At 44.7% G+C, this 22,689-nt stretch overlaps 1 protein-coding gene across 9 annotated transcripts in view; it reads right to left on the bottom strand.

Moving 5' to 3' along the window:
• DUSP22 (dual specificity phosphatase 22) overlaps nucleotides 1-20,736 on the bottom strand; it is a 43,335-nt gene extending 22,599 nt beyond the window's left edge. For 2 of the 9 annotated variants that reach the window (XM_066325804.1, XM_066325813.1), the window contains exons 1-3: nucleotides 19,772-19,837; nucleotides 14,446-14,479; nucleotides 6,844-6,926 (exon numbers count right to left, since the gene is read on the bottom strand). In XM_066325804.1, the coding sequence (XP_066181901.1) occupies nucleotides 6,844-6,926; nucleotides 14,446-14,479; nucleotides 19,772-19,822 (168 nt within the window). In that variant the 5' untranslated portion in view covers nucleotides 19,823-19,837. Of the gene's footprint in view, nucleotides 1-6,843; nucleotides 6,927-13,042; nucleotides 13,095-14,445; nucleotides 14,480-16,968; nucleotides 16,991-17,608; nucleotides 17,745-19,771; nucleotides 19,838-20,476 lie in introns of those variants that run through there. The other 7 variants (XM_066325822.1, XM_066325851.1, XM_066325860.1 and 4 more) reach the window with 7 other exon arrangements.
• Between the last annotated feature and the right edge of the window lie 1,953 nt (nucleotides 20,737-22,689).

The following is a 22,689-nucleotide window of genomic DNA, read 5'->3' as shown; positions in this document are numbered from 1 at the left end:
TGCTAACCAGATTACTTGCATTGTACCAGGGCTGCCAGTTCAGTTCTTCTAAAATAGCTGCCTTTGCTTTCCATTTCTAAAAAAAAAGCACACATATGTAATCTAAAGATCATGGGTAAACATCTGAGATTATCAAGCTCAGCTAAAACTGCATTAAGACTTATAATATATAGCCAGGCTTGAAAAATATGAAGCAAGTTTATTTTATTAATGCAAGCTGGTATGAATCCATTATTTATACCAGCTCTTCAGGCTATGACAATTAGATTTTATACACATTTCTCAGTTTTTGATAGCTGTTCAGTCATTTAGTTCTTCCTTTTCTTCCAAAGGTCTGGATTTGGCAGCCAGTTGTACACTTTATTTTCAATTCATAATCTTGATTCAGCACTTCCTCTTGTGATTTCTCCAGCAGCAAGCTTCTCATCCTTAATACCTTACAGAACAGGTACACCACAGCATTCAAGAGTGATAAATCTGGTGCAGAGAAGTTCTACATCTTCTCAATAGCATCCTTATTTTTCTACAACTTCTATTCCTCACACTTACTGGTTCTGTTCCAGTTACAGCATCTTTTAATTGTCTGTATTCTATTAATGCATTTGACTGTTTACTCAGGGAGTGTGAAGAATTTTTCTAAAAGATCATCACAGAGCTTTTTAACTCTGTTATTCCCTTTCAGTTCAGCTTCTTAGATACTGTGTCTTTGAAACCCTATTTCTATTTGGACAAAAATTTTAGATGTTGAAAGGAAAAAAAGTACCTAAAATTCTATATAAGACAACTTGGCTGAGAAGTTCTTTATTCCAAAGACATAGTTAATTTGTGCTGCCTGCATAAGCTGATAGACTGGACAAAAAGGGTTCTAGAATCAGACTGTGCCAAGTTGGAAGGGACCAATAGGATCATTCAGTCCAATTCCCAGCCCTGCACAGCACGCCCCAGGAGTTACACCAGGTGCCCTGAGAGTGTTGTCCAAACACCTCTTGAACTCAGGTTTGGTGCTGTGCCCGCTTCCTTGGGGAAGTGTTCCAGTACCCAGCCACCCTCTGGATGAAAAACTTTTCCCTGATAACCAACCTAAACTTCCCTTGACTCAGCTTCATGCTGTTTCCTCAAATCCTGTCACTGGCCATGAGAGTGAAGAGAAGGGCACTTGCACCTCCACTTCCCCTCATGAGGACGCTTAAGACCACCATGAGGTCACCCCTGAGTCTTTTCCAGGCTGAACAGACCAAGTGACCTCAGCTGCTCCTTGAAAGGCTTTCCCTCAAGGCCCTTCACCATCCCCATGGCCCTTCTTTGGACAGTCTCCAATAGCTCAATGTCTATTTTATATTGTGGTGCTCAAAACCATACACAGTAGCTCAGTCAGCAACCAGCTTTTGTCTGCCTCCCTCATCCCTTCACCCACCCACCATATCAACATTTATTTGGGTAGTCAAATTCAGGAAGAAAGAGGGGAAAACCACTGCTCTGGAGACAGCACGTACAAGATGAAGACGATATTGTTAATGGCATCAGAATACAAAGAAAAAACAGATAACTGTCCTCTTAGGGTGCTCTGATTAACTCTGCAGAAAGAGTAGGGAAAAATCAACATACTGAAAATAAAAACCAAACAAATATTCTGTAGCCACAAAAAACAAAGAAAGAAAACTGGTATGCATACAGAGGCAGCACACATGCAAAAAGCTACTCTTAATGCAGTTCCTCATTAACAGAGTGAACAACAGAGAGCTTCTGTGGCAGGGGATGGTACAGACATGCCCACATAAACTCTTGCCTGATTTAAAATCTACATCACTGTGATCGTTATGATGTCTACCAGATGAGTGCAGCATACAAAGCTTCCTGTGACACAGCAGGAGTCAGTCTGACCATGACAATAAATAAAATAATGCCAAATAAATAAATTAATGCCAAAGGACTCACAATCACATGCGACTGGTAATGGGATTCATACATTTACTAGATCAAACCTCAGGTCAAGAGTAGCAGGTCAAGAGTAGCAGCAAAATGACTGGTAACTGACAAACGTGTGGTCGACTGTGAGAAAGAAGCTGCTGGTTTCAGTCCATTTCCTGACTGGTGGACAGGTGTCTGCAATGCTCACAACAGCCACCACAACTGGCACCTCAAAGTCTCTCAGACAGACCAAGGACTGTGAAATGCTCTAGCTCTAAAATGCAAAGCTTAAAGATGGCTATAACCCAGCCTTAGCTGAACCAACTTCCACACAAAAATGGAGCATATGAGAAAACCCACCTTTACCTCTGGAAATACATTCCAGCAATTACCAACCCTGACGGTCAAAGTCTTTCTTACTTCCCGTCTGAATCTGTGACACATCACTGATGTGGACTTTCCACATGGGGACCCACAGAATGCCCATCCATCCCTGCCTCTCTTTGGGGATGACACCTCCCCGGGACAGGGTCTGAGCACCTGTTGGACAAGAACTCAGCACCCTTCCCTCTCCCAGGACTCATGCTGTTCTCTTCCCTGCATTGCAAACAGCAACCACTGCCCAATGCAGCTTAGGAAGCATTCTTCCTTCTACCAGCATTTAAAGCTGTGGTTGTGGGGAGGAACGATGAGAGGACTAAGAATGCTTCTAAGTTCAGCTGCTTGGACATGACTGTCCACCACAGCATACACTTTACAGAATGAGATGCAGCTGTTTTCAAGCTGCTGCACAATCCACATCAACAGTCTATTTAGTTTGGGCCCACATTCATCTCCATATAACTATCCCCCAGAAAAGGGTTAAACACTTGAAAAATCCAGAGACAAACACCTCAATGGACCTGTAATCATATTCTTCTGTTAAGATTAACAAGATTTACCTTTACATACTTTGAGCAACTGGAACAAAAATTTTTGTCATCTGTAAATGTGCTGAGGGTCACTTGATCCCTCTATATCATTGATGAAGACATTAAACAGCAGTGGTTCCAATACAGACCCCTGAGGGGAACCACTCGTGACTGATTTCCATCTGGACATTGAGCTATTGACCCTCTGGATGTGACCATAAAATCAATTCCTCATCCACCAGACAGTCCAGCCATCACATTCATCTCTCCAATTTAGAGAAGGATGTTGTGCAGTACCATTTCAAAGGCCTTACAGAAATCCAGATACAAGACAACCTGTTGAATGGATCCTACAGGTCACTGCCAGACACACTATTATCTAAAGCACACTTGGAAACATGTTTCCCTATCTACCTTTTCGTGTCTCATATCCTGAATAGAGATTTTAAAACCTAAACTGAGAAATAGGACAGAAAAAGCAGGTGGCAAGAAATCTAATTATTCTCCTCTGTTCACAGCTTTTGTGTGGATTTATAAAACATCTGTGAGTATCCCATGGGCAGCCATCCAAAGTGCTCTGGAGGAGCCAACTTCATTCACCAAGGCTACTGCCCCTGTGCATCTGTGGGTGCTGTTGGACACAGCTCTCACTCATTACATCTAAAATAACAAACCTGGCTCCATACAGCATGCTACCTGCTACCTATAGGGTTTTCCAGGAGATAGATATTTGTATCACAGGAGCTATAAACATGCATCTTTAAACTACAAAATTCTCATCAAACTGGTTAAGGTCCTGTATAATAATGGTGTGCTTCGTTGGAACAACAGTCTTAGAATGCTCTCTAAATATATTTCAAAATTGGTTTTATTAGAGGAAAAACTTCTTTGAAACAGTTTATACAGAAAGAACTAAAGGGCAATAGGGCAAGATAGTTCAGGCCAGATTTTGGCAAATTTCTTCCAGTGTAAACCACTTAAAGTCTTACAGACAATTCTGTGTCTTGCACTTAATGCAAGCTAGCCGTGTTTAAAGGTGTAAGAAGTCTCAGAATCCAACTAATTTTATACCTACTTTTTCCTGTTATTCCAGCTTGAAAGTACTCATGACTTCCTAAGGTCAAACTTTGATTATGAGCCACCCATGAATCAGACATTCATAAGGGTTTGTAAATGATAATGTCCAAAACTGAATTTCTAAAGAAAACTTTTTTTTAAGTATATCTCAGTAGGCACATGTAACCTAAACCAATATAATACTTTGTTGTGAAACTCTTTGATCATTTTCAAATAGCTTACTAACTTATGAGGAACTGAAGCAAACTATACCCAAAATCTGCAGTATGTAAGTCACACAGGAAAGCATGCTTTTTAAAAAGCACTGTGAGCATTTCAAACAGCCAGGTAAAGTCTGTAACATCACAGAGAGGGGCAACACTTTGAGTTACTACAGTTGAAAACAGTTTTACAATCTGTAGCAAGTTCACTGCATAGAGTGATGCTTGTTATCATTCTTGACTATGCATGACATAGTCACGGCATTCTCAACTATGAATGACCAAGTCAGATTGGGCATTTTCATTCTCTACCCACCAGCACTGGGTACAGAATTAGTTCTGATACACCACTTTGAATGCTCTATTCAGAAGTATTATTGCATCAAAAGAGTGATGAAATTTCAAAATCTGACAAGTAAGATGTGGGTAATTTGTGACTTCTGGAAGCTGAAATATACATCCATATTCTTCGTTGCACAGACAGGCTGGAAAGACCAAAATGGCTTTGATAACATGCTACTAAAACACTATTGGCTTTTCAATGTCTAAAAATACTTACCTTCCTTAGCATGCACAGAAAGCTTTGTCTAATGAATTACTTGTAGCATTTCCTACAGGTACCTATACCTCCTACAGGACTAGGGAATACTGGAGATAAAATATTGTTAGTTAAAGACAAAGGCAACTACTGCAGAAGCAAAGGCCACTTTTTACAGGTGATCAGCATTCACATAAATGCATACACATGAAACAGGGTATCTCAGGAAATATATCTTCCCTTGTCACTGCAACTGCATGTTTAGAAGTCAGAATAACATCAGATGATTTCTGAACACAAAAGTAATCACATTCCACGAGTGAAATTTGGGGAGGAAGGTGACAAGGGATATACATAGGTAAAACATTCCTATTTGATTTCAGTCGACATAAGAACAATCCCCAAGCACAATATGGAAACACAAGCTGTAAACAAACCCACCTACAACCTGGCATGGACATAAACAACAAAGGAAGTAACCAAACCTAACAGAGTTTTTCTCTCCTAGGCTCTTGTTCCTAAATAGAAGCATTCACTCACAATCACTGCAGTAAGACCCTGACTGATGAAGTAATCAAAATTAGCTCAGCTCCCAAACAAATGGAATTTGAAATTATTACATTACTTTAGGAACTGGGGAGAAGTTTTAAAGGAACTACACTGCATGCAGAGAAAATTGAAGGTGCAGTTGGAAGCAGGGGTGATTAAAGGAAGTCCATCCTCAACCAGTCACTGTTTGCTCACATGCCACTCTAACTTTTGAGACACTGCTGTGAACCAGATTGGGAAAAGATCTGGGTAAACATAATCCTTCATGTCTTTTGTGGTGGTAACCAGAGGAAGAAATAGCAACCTGGTTATATTTAAACCACAAAAGCTCCCAGTTCTATTTGCCATGCAGCCTCACAAACAGATGCACCACCACAAGCAAGGAGGTGGTGTGTGGGCTGCCAAAACTACCACCATCACCACCAGAAGCACTGGACGGAGGCTGCAGCTGATCTGTGCCATAATCAGTCTTCCTAGTTTTCCAACCATAATAAAACAAAACAAAATTCCATTCATTTTAGAGACCAGCACCCTAGAGGCAACACGACATCTCCTTTACTCAGCACAAATGTTTATCTCTTCAACTAAGAGCAGTCTTGAAATTCAGTTTGTTTCAGACTTAACAAGCATTAGGCACACACAACACAAGTCAAATGGACAGTGTCACAAAGTCAACAGCTAAAGCTCTGCTTCAGCACATTTATAAACTCAAGGTCAACCCAAAGTACACCATAACCTTGATATTGGGGTTAGTTGTGAGTACTGGAGACACCTCTTGTTTGGCTTACCTATGGACTTGCCAAGTGGAAGGTCTGTCGTTTTAAGGACTGAAATCACTGGAGACATTTTGCATGAAGAAAAAGAAAAGCAGAGATTCCCAGCAGCATATGAGGGCTAACACCAACATCTGCCTTACCCACAATTTTGCCACATTTCATGAGAAGTGGAACTCAGGGAAGGAATGAACAAATTTTAGAGGATAATAGTTCTGACATAAATCAAATAACAGGATTTTAAGATGCAAAGCCCAGCTGGACTCCTGTCCAAGGTAAGCTGGTGTAAAGAAGAAAGCATAGCTATCCAACAAAGGAGACCTGTATCCTGTTCCCAGCTCCCTCCCTGCTCAAGATGACACAGCAAATACAGCTCTTCAGATTAGTTTCCCTTCAGTAAAATGGGAATAATACTTTTTATGTTAAAGTGTTGGAGACTACAGATGCCCTGCTATTTTAGATCTATTATGTGAGTATCACTGGTTCCTCCCACACTCCAAGCCTAAATAAGGCTATTTCACATAGAAAAGGACTACAAACCCATCTATCATAAAGACTCGAGGAAGGGTTAGTTCTGGGGAAGGAATGCTGTTTATGTGATGCTTAAACTCCACACAGAAGGAAACTTACCTTTACTATTAAATTAATAACATACTCTCATAATTATGTTACACAGACTGACAGTGTAGTTCTTCTCCTCTGTCAGTTAGATTTCTTGTTGTTTTAACAGCAGCAACAACAAAACCTGTGGCTGGATCTCCAAACTGCAGCTTCCAAGAAAATCAGTCTCAAAACACCAATTGCACAGAACAAAAAATAACCCCAAGATGACTCTAACAGTCAACTGCAAAGTAAAGATTTACTGTGGAGTCCCCCAAAACTCTTACCTCAAGCATAGGACGGGCACTGTCATGGATTGAAAGAATGTGTGTAATGTTATTCTTACTCAACTGCTCTACATCTCGGGCATCTGTGATAGAGGGAAAAAAAGGAAGACAATTTTTTTAATCTCTTGAAATAGCATTTCCATTGTGCATGGTGAAAAGTTACTTATTGTTGATACATTTCCTTTTGAAGCTGCATAAAGCCAGGCAAAACCTCAAATGCAGCTGTTCTAGAACACAACCATCAGAGTGGGTAACGGGAAGACACACTTTTAACTCCAAAACAAATTACATACTATATAAAGACCAAGCTTAAGTGACTCAGGAATGTGCTCTTAAGTCAGAAGTTTCACGTATTTTGCATCTGAAATATAAGTGTGCACGTCTGTGTGCAGGTGATGGACATCTGAACACACACTCAGAGCTGTAAAAGGAATATCTGACCTCCCCTCTACCCACCAATTCCCCTTCAGGGAATACATTCTCACTTGGGAAACAGACCCTGTGATATCCAGGTCTGAGAAGGGAAGTTAATCATATCACTTGAACTGAGGTCCCAGCAGACAAGCTAAGACTAGTTTTTTCTCTACTAGTTCACTTTCTGTGAACTAGTAGAGAAAAATTTGCATTTACCCAATAGAAATTATAATTTTAAGCCTAAAGAGAGACAGGTGATAAAGATATCGAATGTATGAAAAAGCAAAATGCTACAGCAAGGAAGTGCAGTTGTGAAAAGGTGGTTCCTAGACCTGTAACCAAGGGGTTTCAGACATTCAAAACTGGAAAGAAAACTGGGGTGAAAGAAAATTTGATGCCAGATACAGCAAAACCATAGGCTTGATTCTATGAGAAAAAAGGTAAAATAGACTGTCATCGCTGAGCAACTTTCCACATGCTAAACTATCAGCATGTCAGAAAATGACCTGAAAGAACCACCAATAGAGGTAAAAGTTAGCTTGTGCCCATTTACTTCTGACCTTCTTGCTTGAGAATGGCACACCATGGCAAGTACAGCAGTGGTTTTGTGATGTGAACACCTGCCTTCGAAATCTGCCCATACAATCTGTTCACATTAGCCTGGTTGCACACAAAAAGAGAGCACTGACCACAAAGGTTTCAAACCGGCTCTCTCTAGGTACAAAAATAATAGCATCACCTGGATGTTCTTTATGTACATGCAAGAGTTCAATTAGCATCTCTTGTGTCATCTTATCCACCTACTATAAAGTTTCAATGCCTTTTCTACATCACAAAGAAGAACTGGACATTTAATTATACTGCCCCATTGACAAGATCCAAATGAGCACAGTAACAAGAAATAAAATTTAAACTTAATCCAATTATGAAAGCTTCTCTACCGCTAATAAAATGAAGAAAAGAGTCAAAACTGCAAGGATTTTACTCACTACTGCTCAAGCCTGCATGATCAACACAGATGCCTAATCCTTCAGGAGAGAATTAACACAAATTCTGTCTGAAACAGAATTAAAGCCTAGCTTCACAGTACAAATAAAATTTCCTAAAAATCTCAGAGCAAACATTTCAAAAAGAAATGCTAATGCTTGCCAGGCGAGGTCCTCTAATCCACCTGACCTTCAGATTTTTTTAACAGTTTGTAGGGCAGTCTCAATTCCTTAGAGAATGCCTAAGCAGGCAAGGATTTGGAAGCCCAGAAACCAGTCTAAGTGCCCCTAAAAAATCACTGTTTTCTGTCTTTAAAAAACAAAGGGCAGACTTCAGAGCCTGCTGGCCAGAACTCACAGTGTTAATGTACACCTAGCACCATGAGGTGCTCTCTTTAATTATCAGTATGACCTACTGGTAAGAAATGTCTTCCCACACAAGGCAATCTGCTTCAAAAGAAGATATGATCCAAATTAAATGCTGACTGCTTTGAACCAGTTTGAAAGGCCTAATAGTACAACTCAAAAAGACTGAAGTACCTTAGTTCTTCAGTTAACAGAGACTTAGGCCAAAGACATTTTAGCAAGTCAAACCTATACAGTGGGATTTCAGATATTCCTAGAAACAAGCTGGAAATGGCCATGCCAACCTAAGTCACGGGTAGCCAACAGGCCCCTAATATATTTGGGAAATAGCATTCAATTGTCTAAAGCAGAGGAGAAAAAGCTTCCCAGCTACTATCTGGATCTAAAGTTCAAACAGTTTACAAAGGGGAAATTCCCCTGGTTCCCCAGCACCTGCCTTAAGTCTCTACAGATACTGCAGATAAGGCTATTTAAACAGCAGTACAAAAAAGATACCCTACACTCACAGTCTCATGCCATAAATAAAAAAATATTTAGAGGTTATGTAGAGAACCACCAAAAACCAAAAGAACCACCATCACCACAGCAATTCTAACTTCTTTGCTGTAGCACAATGCTGTACAAGCACAAGCAGGTTCACTTTTTCAAATCACAGTGTGAAACAACCCATTTTCGAATGTTAAGATTAAACCTACCTATCAGAGCCTCCCCTGTGCATCCTCTAAAGGGTGCCTCAAATGTGGTATTATTCTTCACAACAGGTTATCTAACATTCTGTTTCACACAGCAAAATGCTTCTCAGCTAACGAAGATGTGGATATTTGAGTAAAGCCTTTGGGAAATTCCTCATACAAAATGACACAATTCACACTGGGGAAGTCTTCCTCTCTCCCTCCCACATTTAGCTTATTTTCCCCCAGTTTTATACTAGACTCCAAGCTTAACCTCTACTCATGCAGAGAGCTACAAACACTTAAATGCAAAAGCAATGCCAAAGTCATCAAAATGGGACCAGGGCCTGTCAGAATTTGTCTCCCTGCAGCTCTGGGAAGCCTTACTGTGTGACCGGGGAGCAAACCACCCAGTGCTTCCATCCCCAATCTGCAAAAGAGACACAGCTCCAACCACTGCAGTTAAGAGACGTCAATGACTGAACAACTCCAACACTACAGCGGTGAAGTCTCAAATGTACCTACAACCATTCTCTCTTACTTCAGTATTTTAGTGCCTCCACAGAAATGCAAGGTGAGGGATAAGGACTTCCTCTCAGAGAAAGCAAGTCAGCCCAGCACGTACAAAAGTATTAAGTCTCAATCTGCAGATGTACAGAGACTACAATTTCATCATCATCAGATCTTTTTATTATATAAAGCAAATTTTTGTCTACATTTTATTTTCTACTTTGGAGAGAGCTAGAGAGACAGCCACTTAAAGAACATCCCCTGCAGTGGTTCAGAGCACTAAAAGCTATTACTGAGAATGGTTTCCCATCAGAAGAGCTTTGTTCCTGAATCCAGTTATGTGCAGTTACAGACGCACACACAAACTGTGTACATGAAGAAAGCCTCCACCTCTCCCATCTCCACACTTTGTTCTAAAATATATTTTGTCCCATCCTCTCAAAAGGACCTTTTTGAGGAACAAGAAAGATGGGGAAAAGAAGTCAGTACTCTGTTTAATTAAGTGTCAATAAATTGCCTCCCTTCAAAAGGTGAATCTGAGAAAGGAAATGGTATCTCCATCCTCTCCTGTTTTCAGTACCTGATATAAAGCCTTAGGAAATAAAACTTTTTAAAAAAGTACTAAACAGATGAGAACAGGAATTAACTGACTTTAGAAACACAGCAGAACTACTTGGTGGACATTGCCTTTTTATACACTTAGTAATGGGAAGGGCAGAAACTTCCCCAAGACTCTACAGACCATCCACAGCAACACTGGACTCTCTGGGGGAAATTAAACCTTATATTGTGGCTTTCCCCTTCAAATTAAAAAGCCCCCAAATATTCCATGGGAAAAACCTTGAATGATTACAAACAAGGAGGAACACAAGCTCTTTAATATTCAAGGTAGAAAGACTCTTGAGTCTCTAGTTTCTGCTACTGCCACACCTTTTGGTTTGGAATCAAACTGAGCACCCACTAAGAATCTCTCATCAGAAGAAACAGATTTTTTTTTCCATTTGTGCAGAGAATCAGGCTGTCCTGTCATTCCCTTAAGAAACAAAGCAGCCATTTTTGTTGTGAGCACAGGTGACTTTTCAGGGGAATCAGCTGCAGAAGACAAGAGGACACGCAGTCCCACAATAAATTCTTTGTCTTCTGAGAAGATTGCATTTCATCTGTAAGGCACAAATGAAACAAAACGAATTTTCTCCAAAACTAGAGGCAGAAAGAAGAGTAAACTTCCTCTTTCTTTTCCCTCATTTTTCCCCTCTTAGCCCCCTACTCTCCCATTTGCAAAGAAATAACTCCTCCTTCACTTTCACACAAGAATCCCAAGAGCTCTGTTTCCTTCTGGGCTTTCAGACCAGATTGTCTTGTATTTTATATGTACATCTATGGTTCTTCTTGAATTTTTCTGCCCTCTAGCTGTGCAATCTCAAATATACCCTCTCAGGAGCCTATCACACTTTTCATGTGCTACTGATGAGCTGAATCATACTTACAGAGCCTGTAAGATAAAAAGCACTTGAACACATGCCAAGATCTGTGCTTATTCAGGAAAGTTTTTCAGAGACCTACTCAAGCTCTGAGGACTTAGGGGGATTTCAGGAGATTCTTCAGTGCTTTCCATAATCAGCACTATATGTAACTTTCTACCTTAAAGACCCTTGAGGTGGTTATTAAAACTCTTCTCAGTCTATGTGCTTAGAGGTTTGTGCAGCAGCAAACAAAACAGAAGCATCAAGCTCAGCTCCCATTTCTGCCACAGGTTCATTTCACAAGCTGCTTCTGGGCCTCAGTTTATCTTCCCGTCAAAATCAGAATTTGCACTGCTGTGTCACAGACTGTATTTAAGTTTACTAGGCCTAAAAGTAGAAAAACAGCTGAATGGTGAATAATAAATAATTTCCCCAATCAGAACAATTGCTGAATGCCTTCTCCAGACAATAGCCCTCCAGAATTACTGTTTAACATCCCAAATGTCCAACTAAACTCAATAGAAAGGCACCCATCTGGAAGAACTGTGCCTTTTCCCAGCCTGCCAGTGCTCCCAGAGGTCTCCCATGCAGCAGCAAGACAGCAGTGGGAGTAGGATGGTATTCTGATTAAGCTCTGGAAACTGGGCATGCCCAGGCTCCCTGAGGAGCAGCTATCCTCCAGAGGGCAGATCAGAGCGATTTACAGACATTCCCCTGACTCAATTTCAGGAGAAGCTCCCTCCTCTTCACCCCTGCTCAGGGACTCAGACAGTGCCTCGAATTTTCAGCCCTGTGTCTGGGCAAGATGCAAAACACCAGGGATTCAGTGTTTCCTCTTCCTACTGACAAGATGCAACTTTATTCAATTTCCAGCTATCAGTCTTAAGCTGAAGAATGGGAGACTGGTCAAAAATGCATTAGAGGAAATAATTTTGTAAACCCTTGTCTTTATGAGTAGCTAGTAATTTCAGCTGCCCAAATCAGGACAGTGTGACTAATCCCAACTGCACATGCTGCTGAGTATTCCTCAGTCAATGATCCCCTTCGTGGCAGTCTCAATGCTCATTAGTCACTTCTTTTAAAAGTGTCACAAATCAGAACACGCCTCAAGAACATCGGGATCAAACTCCTCCAGAAAAGCACACTGCAATTACCCAACATTCCTAAATGGGATGACTTCACTGCACAAAGAGCTTGCTACAACTGCTCCTAAGCAGTGAGGCAAGGGGGTGTCAAGGGACAAGGGATGCAGAAAAGGCTAAGAATTTGTAAAAGTATGCTCTTGTATTGGTGAAGTACTGCAACACCTAGCTTTTCCTTTCCAGGTATGGTAGCTTATCTGAGATTATAACAGGTACTTGTGAGGGTAGAATGTAATGATTAAATGCAATATGAGCAAAGGTCACAACAGTAATAAATGGACATTTTGTTTGTATTTTTAATTAATTTAAAAAACAGACTCCATAACACAAACACCGGGGTTAAAGTCAACTCGTCTTTCCTCTCTTTTATGGAGGTAAGCAGAAGCCTTTTACGCCCTTTGCTTTCTTTCCAGCGAGGTTCCCAGGAACTCCACCTGCACGCCTCTGCTCTCAGCACAGGTATGCCGTGCCATGCCCTGCCACCCCAGGGCTGCTCCCGAGGCACACGGAGAGCGGTCGGCAGGTCAGCCGTGGGCAGAGATGCTGACTCACTCTCCAGCCCAGGCCAGCTCCCCTGCACTGCAAACAGAGCTGCTCCAGCTAACAGATGCTCCGGCTGAGTTTCACTTCCCTGGGCAAGGGCTTACCAGCAGGATGGCCACGGCGAGGGACCATGGGAGCCATGTTACCAGGGCTCATCTGGCCAGACTACCTGAAATCTCCACTATCCAACATCTTCCCAGTTCCACCCCTCGTGTGAATTGCTTTAGGAACAGAAAAGAAAAGAGGAAGCAATATGGCAGTGACCAAGTTAGTTAATTTTGTCATCAGACCATGCGGTGGTCCATCCAAAGGGTTTTCAAAACTATCCTCTTGGCCTTATTTTCATTTTTCCTACAATTTTTCTTTTTTCTCCTTTCATTATCAGCAGGAAATCATCTCTACCTGCTCATTTTCCTTACCATAGCACAATTAACTCCCTCACACAGTAGTCATTGTATTTGTGTTTATAGTGTGGCAAAAGGCAGCTTTGAACCTCACATATACCTCCAGGCTACCTTCCAAAGTGATCAGCTCCAAGTCCCAAGGGGCAGCAAGCACTGGATCACAGTATAGGTCAGCAGATCCAGAAGCAGGTAAATCAGGCAAAAAACACTGAACTCAAAGGTTTGGGGATAGGGAGGCAAGAGAGAGGCAGAGAGAAGGTGCAGCACCATCTAAATCCAGTGTAGATTTTGCCAGCCTTAACAGACTGGGTGTGGTATCAGACAGCCCAGGAAGGACAGGATATCACAGGAACCCCTGTGAGCCCTGCTTTGCTGTTTTACTCAAGCATAGGAAATATGGGGTCTACATCTATCAAAACAACTGTACATGCACAACTGGTTTACTTCTGAGTAGGTAGAGTCAGCCAGAACAGCAGCTAACAAAGTGCTTTGAGAACAGGCCATTTATTTCGATGTCTACGTAAGGTTTTGTGTGTTTTCTAAACGCATCTGTTTGTCTGTACACAAAAAATAAACATCACGCATAAAGGAAAAAAATCCATAGAAACTCACATCTGCAACAGAGACAGTGTGAGTATCAGTGGTCAGGCTGCAACCAGAAGACCTATCAGTCTCACAAGCAGTGATAACAGAACTCTTTAGCAGTTGTTATAAATAACCAAAATAATGAAAGCAATGAGCAGGAGGCATAGTAAGCCTTTACTTATAAGGCGGACTTGCAATAAGGCTTACAAAGAATCTGCCTGGCTCACAGGCTTGCTTGCCAAGCATGGGAATCGTTTAAGGCAGGCCAATGCTTAGGAATTCCAGCTGAAGCATGCTCCAAGGAGATGGTATTCATTTTACTTTTCTCAAAGTACTTGCAGCACAGCACACAGAGGAGAGAGCAAACGAGTTCTTCTTTAAGTGCTACCAGGTGAATCCAGACATGAAGCAAGATGGGGTTAAAAAGCTACAGAGATGCCAGAAAATTCTGAGTGCCTGCAAAACACCTTAAGACCCCTGCTAAGTAATCCTAGAGATAACAGTAAAACTAATCTTACCTTTAAAGTTGCCAATGAACAAGCCAGGCAGAATCTGTGAGAAAGAAATATAGTATCAAATATAGATATCTTGTGGCAAGACAATTTGACAAAGTTCAATTTGCATACAGGATGGAACATACTACTTTAGCAGACTATTGTGAAATGCAATCTAAAGCATGCTGGCAAGATTTCGTGCCTCTTTGCAACCTTCTCAAACCAGATAGCTCTAGGCACGCTGAGCTTTGACAGCATTCCTTGGCAGTCTGGGGTTGTTAATCGTGGGGATTCTTTCACTTAATGGAGGCTCTCCAAGGACAGCAAATGTGGTTTACAAATTAAGAAGTGGCCTTGCAACACAGCCCTCCCCTGCCCCCCGCAGCAGGGTAATAGTTACCCTCATGGAACTAATGATGAAACTTCACACAGCTAAGGTGATTTGCCTAAAGTTGCTAAGGAAGCTGGAAAAAGCCCTGCAAAATTACATCCTTCGAAGCTTTTGAAGTGCAAAGCCATGCAAGTCAGGGCTGCAGCACTGTGGAGCTCTTAGAGGAAATCACTGCAAACAGCGACTTGTGTGTTCACATACAAAGGAAACTGCTGAAAGTCTGTGAAATGCATATTCCTCTCCGAGATCTACCCACTCACCCCCCACCCTCAGATGCCTGCACAGGTGTCAGTTACAGGACATTCTTTAATTGGGGAGTTTCAAGGTCTGCCCAAGGACCAGCATGTGCAGTCTGAGGGCACGTGCATGCACAGACACAGAGCCAGGTGACACTGTAGTGCTACCCCCCTGCCACCCTCTCATAACACTCCCAACTTGGGAACAGCAGTAAGGACACAAAAAAAAAAAAAAAAAAAAAAAAAAAAAAAAAAAAAAAAAAAAAAAAAAAAAAAAAAAACCCAGGCACACTGAACACACATTTGCTGGCCAAGATTTTTGTTCTCTGCCGCCCGAAGTCTCTGACTCACACCCACATCCTTTGAGAAGATCAGAACTGTGGTGGTGAAACCATATGATCCATTTTTCTGCAGTCCATGCTTAGCATACCATCAATACAGATATGTCAGCACTGACTTCCTATAGCCTTAGCAACACCCCAGTGTCACTACAACAGCAGCAACAGCCTCTCAGGCACAGCTATTTAAAGGGAAAACTCCACCCATTTAGCTCAATCCGGCAGCTGTGAAGTCCAGAAAGTCTTGAAGGACTTTTCATCAGGGATTAGTGCCACAGCCTCCGTTTCATTGCAACCTTCCTGCTGAAAGGCGACCCAACTCATCATGCACAGGTTAGCAAGGCCAGCAGAAGAGCCTGTAAAAGAGCTTTTGACCTGCCCTAACTTCAGGGCTTTCACCTGCTCAAAGCATCACTTTCGCTGTTACTTATCGAGCCTTGAGGGAAACAGAAAGGCTGCAGCACCTCTTGCACTCCTTGCAGCTTTGATTTGTGCAAACATTCCTCCCTTTAGGCTTTGCTGGGCAATCACTCTCTGCCTGCTGTGTCACACCAGCTCTTAACACAGGGCTCAATTCTCCCTGCCGCCGATAGCTCTCTTCGCCCGATAGCCGAAGAAAGACAGCTCTCTGGGACCCTTGCTGTACCTTACTGTTTGTAGACCCCACGCTTGCAAATTAAGGGCTGATTGACAGCACTGGCTCATCAAGAAAACAGTTCTTTAGTCTTGGGCACCTGTACATTTCGTAAAGATAAGCTCAGACAGCCTTCCCCTTTTCCTCTCCCACTTCATTTGTACAAACTCTGCATTCTTACAAAGACAGAAAAAATCCCCAGGGCAGTTTCCAATGCCAGGGTATCATGCAGGATAAAGAACCTATACAACATCCTGCTGTCCCCTCCCATGTGCACAAGAAGCATGGTTTCAAGGGACAATTCAGTATTTCAAGCATTCTTAATGACACTGCTGGAAGTGCAGCTCTAATGCTGCATCCCAGGCTAGGAAAAAGAAGCCTGTAGAAGTTCCAGAGAGGACAGTACTCAAGAGTCATTGCCAAAGAGGCTAAATTCTGCAAACAAAATGATGTTCTAAAGCAAAAGGGACTCAAGTTATGAATGAATTTCACTGAGTTCACCCCAGCGACCTCCCTCAACTTAAGCATAAAAGATGAAAAAAAATGTAAAAGGCTTTCTGGTATTTTAAAATAGCTGTCTGGTATTTCCTATCTGCAGCACAAATCTTCCATCACACCACCACTGCTGTAGAGTACAGCATTTTAGACTCCAGAACATTATTTCTGCATCAAATGCGCATTCTCACGAGAGAATAAAAGCCTACTTTCCAGTCACAGTCATTAAGCTTTGACATTAGAAATTAAAGATACTGAGAAACACTGGGGGGTTGCAGAAATGAGGTTTCTTGTTGGCAAAGGAGGAAAAATCCAGAAGTCTGCATTTGTGCATCACAAAGCAATGCTGTATGCGAGACAGGTAATTAGGACACCATGAAACCAAGGACAGCTGTTATCCCTGTTGTACTAGTCATTCTAGAAGCAAGAAACATTACTATGGGTGAAAGCTACCTGGAAAGAAGTGAATCTTCATGTCATGCTGACTAATACTTCAGCACCCAACTATGGCTGGGAACTTTCAGCTGTGTCATCTCACACTGCCTTCAGTAACTGCAACTCCGCGCTGTGCAAAATGAAGGCTGATGGCTGCTAGGGACGTGTGAGAGAGAAGGGGTGGGAGTCAGAAGAGTAGAAAAATAAGGTGGTTGTTTTTGTGAACTTCTCAACCACTGCTATATGAATAAAAACAGTAGCCTCTTTACATGATCCAAAACATTAAGAAAATGACCACAGACCAAGTAACCGATGTAGAAGAATGCACAACAGAGGGACAAGGGCACCAACGTCTGTCTCAGCTTGCACCACACATGACAGCAGCTCATGCTCTCCACCTTGCACAAAGACCGGGCCCTGGAACTGACAGCAGTTGCTAATGCTTCAGTCAGACCTGTTTGACAGTACACCTCTCTGGAAAATGACTTAAAGGGCTACTTTGCTGCTGTTTCCTGTATGAACAAATGCTTATAATAAAGCAACTAACTCCTCGCCCAACACTGCTTCTGGCTGTGTTAGCACTGATGGGCACTCTGGAGAAGCCCACGGGGCTTTCTTAGAGATAGCCAGGCACTGTAAAAGGAGAAGACAAGCCTACCTTTGTCCAGTAGAACAGGAGAGTGGCCCACTGGCACAGCTTCTCTGAATTCCATAAAATTGGCTACCTCAGCTTTAACTAGCCACACTGGTTTAAATTTCTTATGAATCCACTCCTACAACAAACAGAGCTTATCTGCCCTTTTTGTAGAGATAACACTCAAATCTTCTGAGGGGTTTACATGAATAACTGTCAGTTAACTTTAACAGCACCAAACAATAACTAAACCCCAGGAAGAGCTCTTCACCAAGATCCTGTTCACAGATAGTCAAATCTTGTCACCATCTCAGCTGCTAGACTTCAGCTCCTGGAAAACATCTTTCTACATTTCAACCACAGGCTTCAACTTGAACTTTGAGTACAAGTCAAAGTTAGACATTAACCATGAACACAAATCAGACCACTGAGACAGGTTCCTAAGTCAGACTCCATTACTCATTCTGTAAAATACACATCTTAAAAATACAAGACAAAAAGGTGAAGTACGGAAAATTAATACTAAGCAGGTCAATGCACATTCACAAGCCAATTCTCCTTCTCTGAATAAAGTAAGAAAGGTATGTATGAACAAATGCTTTCAGTTTAATTTGGGAAGTGTCAGAAGGCTTGGATGAGCTTCAGGAAAAAAAACTAGGCCAGGCTAATTTTACAGAAAAAATTAGCAACGAAAGACAAACCCCACCTAAAAAGAATGCCAGGCCTCCAGCCCTTATCACTCTAATGGCCACATAAAGTCACGTGAAATTGCTATTTGCTATGAAATACGTCAGTATCATGGGACAGAAAAACATGAGGGAGACCATGCCATTGCAAAAGGATCAGCATCCAGAGGCTGCAGCAGTCCCTGGAGCTCTTTCTTACCACACCCATTACAGGGCATCATTAATCCTCTTCCCTCGGCATCAGTACAAAGGGACTCCTTAAATGAAATAATCCACCATCAAATAAGCTGATTATTTTTTCCTACCATCTGTGTACAGCTCTACCACAAGAAACACACTTCAGCTGGAAACTAAGGCAATTTGTATTGATTGTCTACGCTGAGTCAAACAAATACCCCTACACTGCGCTGATGGCTCCATCAGCCCCTTGGCTTCCCCTTGCCCCTCCAGCTTTGCCGACTCACAAGAGCAGAAGGAAGAGATGATCCAGAGGCACATTCAGAAGGCAGCAAGTTCCAGGCCAGCATTGGGATCCCCACAAATACAAACCCTGATGGCCTGTACCCAACATGATTGTAGCCTCCTCAAAGGAGCCAGCCCTTCCCAAACTGCTGAACACCTCAACCTCTTGGGTATAGCCATAAGAAAAGGGAGAAAAATCCAAGTAGTGTTATGCTTGGTCCTGAAAGCACCAGGTGGTACATGTCAACAGGTACAAGCCAACATTTAACAGAACTAAAGTGACCAAATTGGCCAACGAGATTGCCAACTCCTACCCACATAGTATCACAGTAAAATGTAATGCAGCTTCAAAGGGCTGAGAGTTGTCCTTTTGGGGTTTTTTTCTCCCCAGACTGCAACTTCAGCATCCCATATAGCATCCTCTAAACATTCTGCCAATTTCAAGCATTCCAAGAAAAATGCTACAAACATACCAGAAGCCTAAAAGCAGTTTCTCTAGCTGTATTTCTTCCTAGCTGGCAATTTCTAGAAGGTTAGTATCAATGAACAGCTAATATTACAGCATTATTCCCAGACTTTGAAAGCAAAATCTGAGCAGGGCCAATGGAGGTTCTACTTCCTACGCACTAACTCAGTTCGTCAGCAGTCAGATCTTTTCCCTGTCAAAGGTTTCTATTTCAATGTCTCTACCCATAGGATAAGGCTTCCCCTTCCAAGTGGCACACTAAGCACTTTGGATGTTCTTCAACCTGACTTCCAGTGGCAAGGATGTCGGACTGGGACAACATGTGAGGAGCTATTTCTAGCTGTTCTCTGCTTTGTCAGAGGCCACGCACACAGCAAAGCTACTCCCAAAGCACTCAAAGCAGGATGTAAGACACAGATGACTCAACTTCTGTTCCTCATAGTAAGCTATATATAAAAGGCTAGTTACCACCACACTTTCAAACCTGGGTTTTAAACAGAGGTGGAGATACTGAGAAAAATCACAGTGGTCCCTAGATAACCGCTATGACACGCCAGGGGAATCGGTGCGTACAATAAGCCCCCTACTGCCAAAAGGCCAACACCCTTTGCAAAACAGATCCATCTTCCTTCCTCTTCCTCACTGCGATCCCCGCTGGTGCCGAGCGCTTTCCTGTCCCACCGGCACCAGGCGGGCCCAGCCCTCCAGCGACAGCCCGTGTCCAGCGGCTGCTCCGCGCCTTGGGAGCGCAGCGAGCTCTGGCCAAGCGACACGATTCAGCGCCGCGCTGGCTGACAGCCCCGGCCCCGGGTCCTGCCGCAGGTCAGGGGGTGCCCCACGGCCGGGGGACACGGAGCGGCCACTGAACCCCGGGGCCCCACGGCGGCACCCACAGCGGCCCTCGCCGATCGCCGGGAACTCACTTCGCTCGCCAAGGGGAAGCCCAGGCACATCACCGAAACCAGGGCCCCCCTGTCGCCCGCCCGCCCGCGCTGCGGCCGGGGAGGAGGAGGCGGCGCGCCCCGAGGGAGCGGCGCGGCCGCGGTCTCCGTCCCTCCGCCCTCGCCCCGAGGCGGGGGACCCCCAAAACCGAAGGGAAAAGCCCTCTCGCCCTGGTCTTTGTTCCTGGAGCGGGTGCCCGCGGCGCAGGGGCGAGACAAAGGCGGGGTCGCCGCGGCATGCCGCCCGCCCGAGGCGGGGAGGGACCGCCACCCCCGGCCCCGCTGCGCTGGCCCGCCACATGCACTCGCGCACGGCGACAACGACGAGCGGGGTTACCTTGTTCATCCCATTCCCCATGGCTTAAGCGACCCGCACGCCAACGCCGCGGGAGAAGCCGTCGGCCGCTGCTCTCAGCGGCGGGTCGGCGTGCATGGGATAGTGCTTGCCGAGGGGGGACCGGGGACGGGCTAATTGCTCATTAAGGGCGGCCGCTACTCGCCGCTGTCGGACAGGGCGAGGCGCATCCCGCTCGCCCTGGCCGCGGCCGTCGCCCTCCTGGATGCCGGGCGGCTTGGGGGCGGGTTTCCGCTCGGCCGCCCCCGGGAGCGGCGAGAGCCGCGGGGCCGCGCTGCCAGGAACCACCTCCCGCCGCCGCCGCCCCCGCCCCACGCGCGGTGCGGGCCCCGCGGGGCTCCCTGGGGCTTGTAGTCCGCGCAGTCGCGCCGCGCCGCCGCCGCCCGCCCCAAGGAACTACGCGTCCCAGCAACCCCCGCGCCGCAGACCTGCCCCACCTGCCGCGGCCGGCGGCGCCCGGCGGGCGTTCCGGGGAGGATGAATAAGCGCCGGCCGCGGTGGCGGAGGGGCGGCAGCAGCGGCTCTGACTCGGGTGAGTCGCTCCTCGGCACGGACCGCCCGCCGCCGGTGCGCCCAGGGAGGGCAGGGCTGCGGCGTGCGGTGCGGGAGCGGGCAGGTGCTGCCCGCCCGCCTCTGCCATCCCGAAACCCGTTTGGTTTCGGCTGTGAAAGGACTCTGGCAGGAGACACCAGGCCTTGGGATGCTGCCACAGCCGCCCGCTCCCGGCCCGTGGCGCTCCGGTGTGCCGTGTCCACGCGTGAAGCCTCGCCTCGCCCGGCCGCCCGTGCCGGCACCTGCGGTGGCTCCTGCTCTGTCACCCCAACCACGCTGCGGGCGGGCTGGGACCGCAGGTAGACAAAGGACATTCATGTCCTTAACTCAAACAGACACACAGGAGAGAGCAAACAGTTTGAAGCAAACATTGTAAGATCGTAATGTCTGAGATGGGAGGACACTTCCTGGTCCAACCGTTTTCCTCAAGCAGGGAAGGATGCTTTCTGCTGAGCCGTGGCAGGCGCGGCTTCAAAGCCATGCTCGCCTCTTCCACCCTCATGGTTTGCTCCCTAACGCACAGTTCAGCGGGACGTGATGGAGCCGCGTCCCTCTACCCGTGGGGATGTGGTTTTTTGAGGTGTGGTGATGGGGATCTGGTGGTTAGCGAGGGACATTTTCTCCCAAGAGTTAATTTGACAGGGGATACACACGTTTCAGATATACAGGATAATATCCAGCATAAGGTTTTTTCCAATAACCAGTGCAGTAACACTGCCTAAAACACCTGAAATGCGTAGTGGCTCAAGTGTAAGACAAAGGAGGATGCTGCTGTGTGGCCACCATCAGATTACTTGTGCACTAACACCTGTGTCAGTGGTAGATGTGTGTAAAAAGTGAAGATGTCATTTTTGGGGTACACCTTGGTAGGACTAGGCAGGTCATGGGCATCTGCAGTCCAGCACAGTCCAGTGAAAGATGGAGAACATAGCAAGGCCAATGGGCAGCAAGGCCAGGTATGAAATTATGGATTGATGAACTCTGTAAAGGATAGGTTAGTGACAGGGGACTCTTACCTAGTGTCAGTGGTTGCCAGTACAAGCAAACTCCAAGGGAACAATTTCACAACCTCCCGTTGCAATCAAACATTGGGGTCGTCATGCAGCACCTCCGTTCCCCTTTCCTGAGGCAACCCTTGACGCCTGTCTGACCCAAGACCAAACTAATTCAGAACCCTGTAGAAAGCTGAAGAGTCGCAAACCCACTTGCAGTGGGGTCAGACCAATGCACACAGAGACAGTGATCAGGACCAGCCTGATCAAGAGCTGATTCTGTTCCCACACAAGCCAGTGGCACGCCTGAAAGCCAACAGAAGACAAGTTTAGGTACCAAAAAAGATGGAAAACCATTCCTGAACCTCTCCCTCCCTGAGGCTCAACAGAGTTTGGGAGCTGTGTCATGGCATCATCAACCTTAAAAACATCAGAGCACTCTCTCTGTAAGGCCAGGAAGAATAGCCATCAGAGTTAATGTGCTGCCCTTTCCCTTCTCCCTCTCTACTGCTGGAAAGCACAGCAGTGAGCTTTATCTCAGATATTGGCTTTAATATTTCATTGGCAAAGCTCTCCAGAATGTAATTTACTTTATTCTCATGCCACACAAAATATGAATGAGGTCCAAACAGTGTGAATCATGGCTTGCCA

The sequence above is a fragment of the Sylvia atricapilla genome, chromosome 1 (assembly GCF_009819655.1).
Source record: "Sylvia atricapilla isolate bSylAtr1 chromosome 1, bSylAtr1.pri, whole genome shotgun sequence".
Taxonomy (NCBI): Eukaryota; Metazoa; Chordata; class Aves; order Passeriformes; family Sylviidae; genus Sylvia; species Sylvia atricapilla.
The sequence above is the reverse complement of the archived record's forward strand: the minus strand, read 5'-3'. Positions and strand labels throughout refer to the sequence as shown.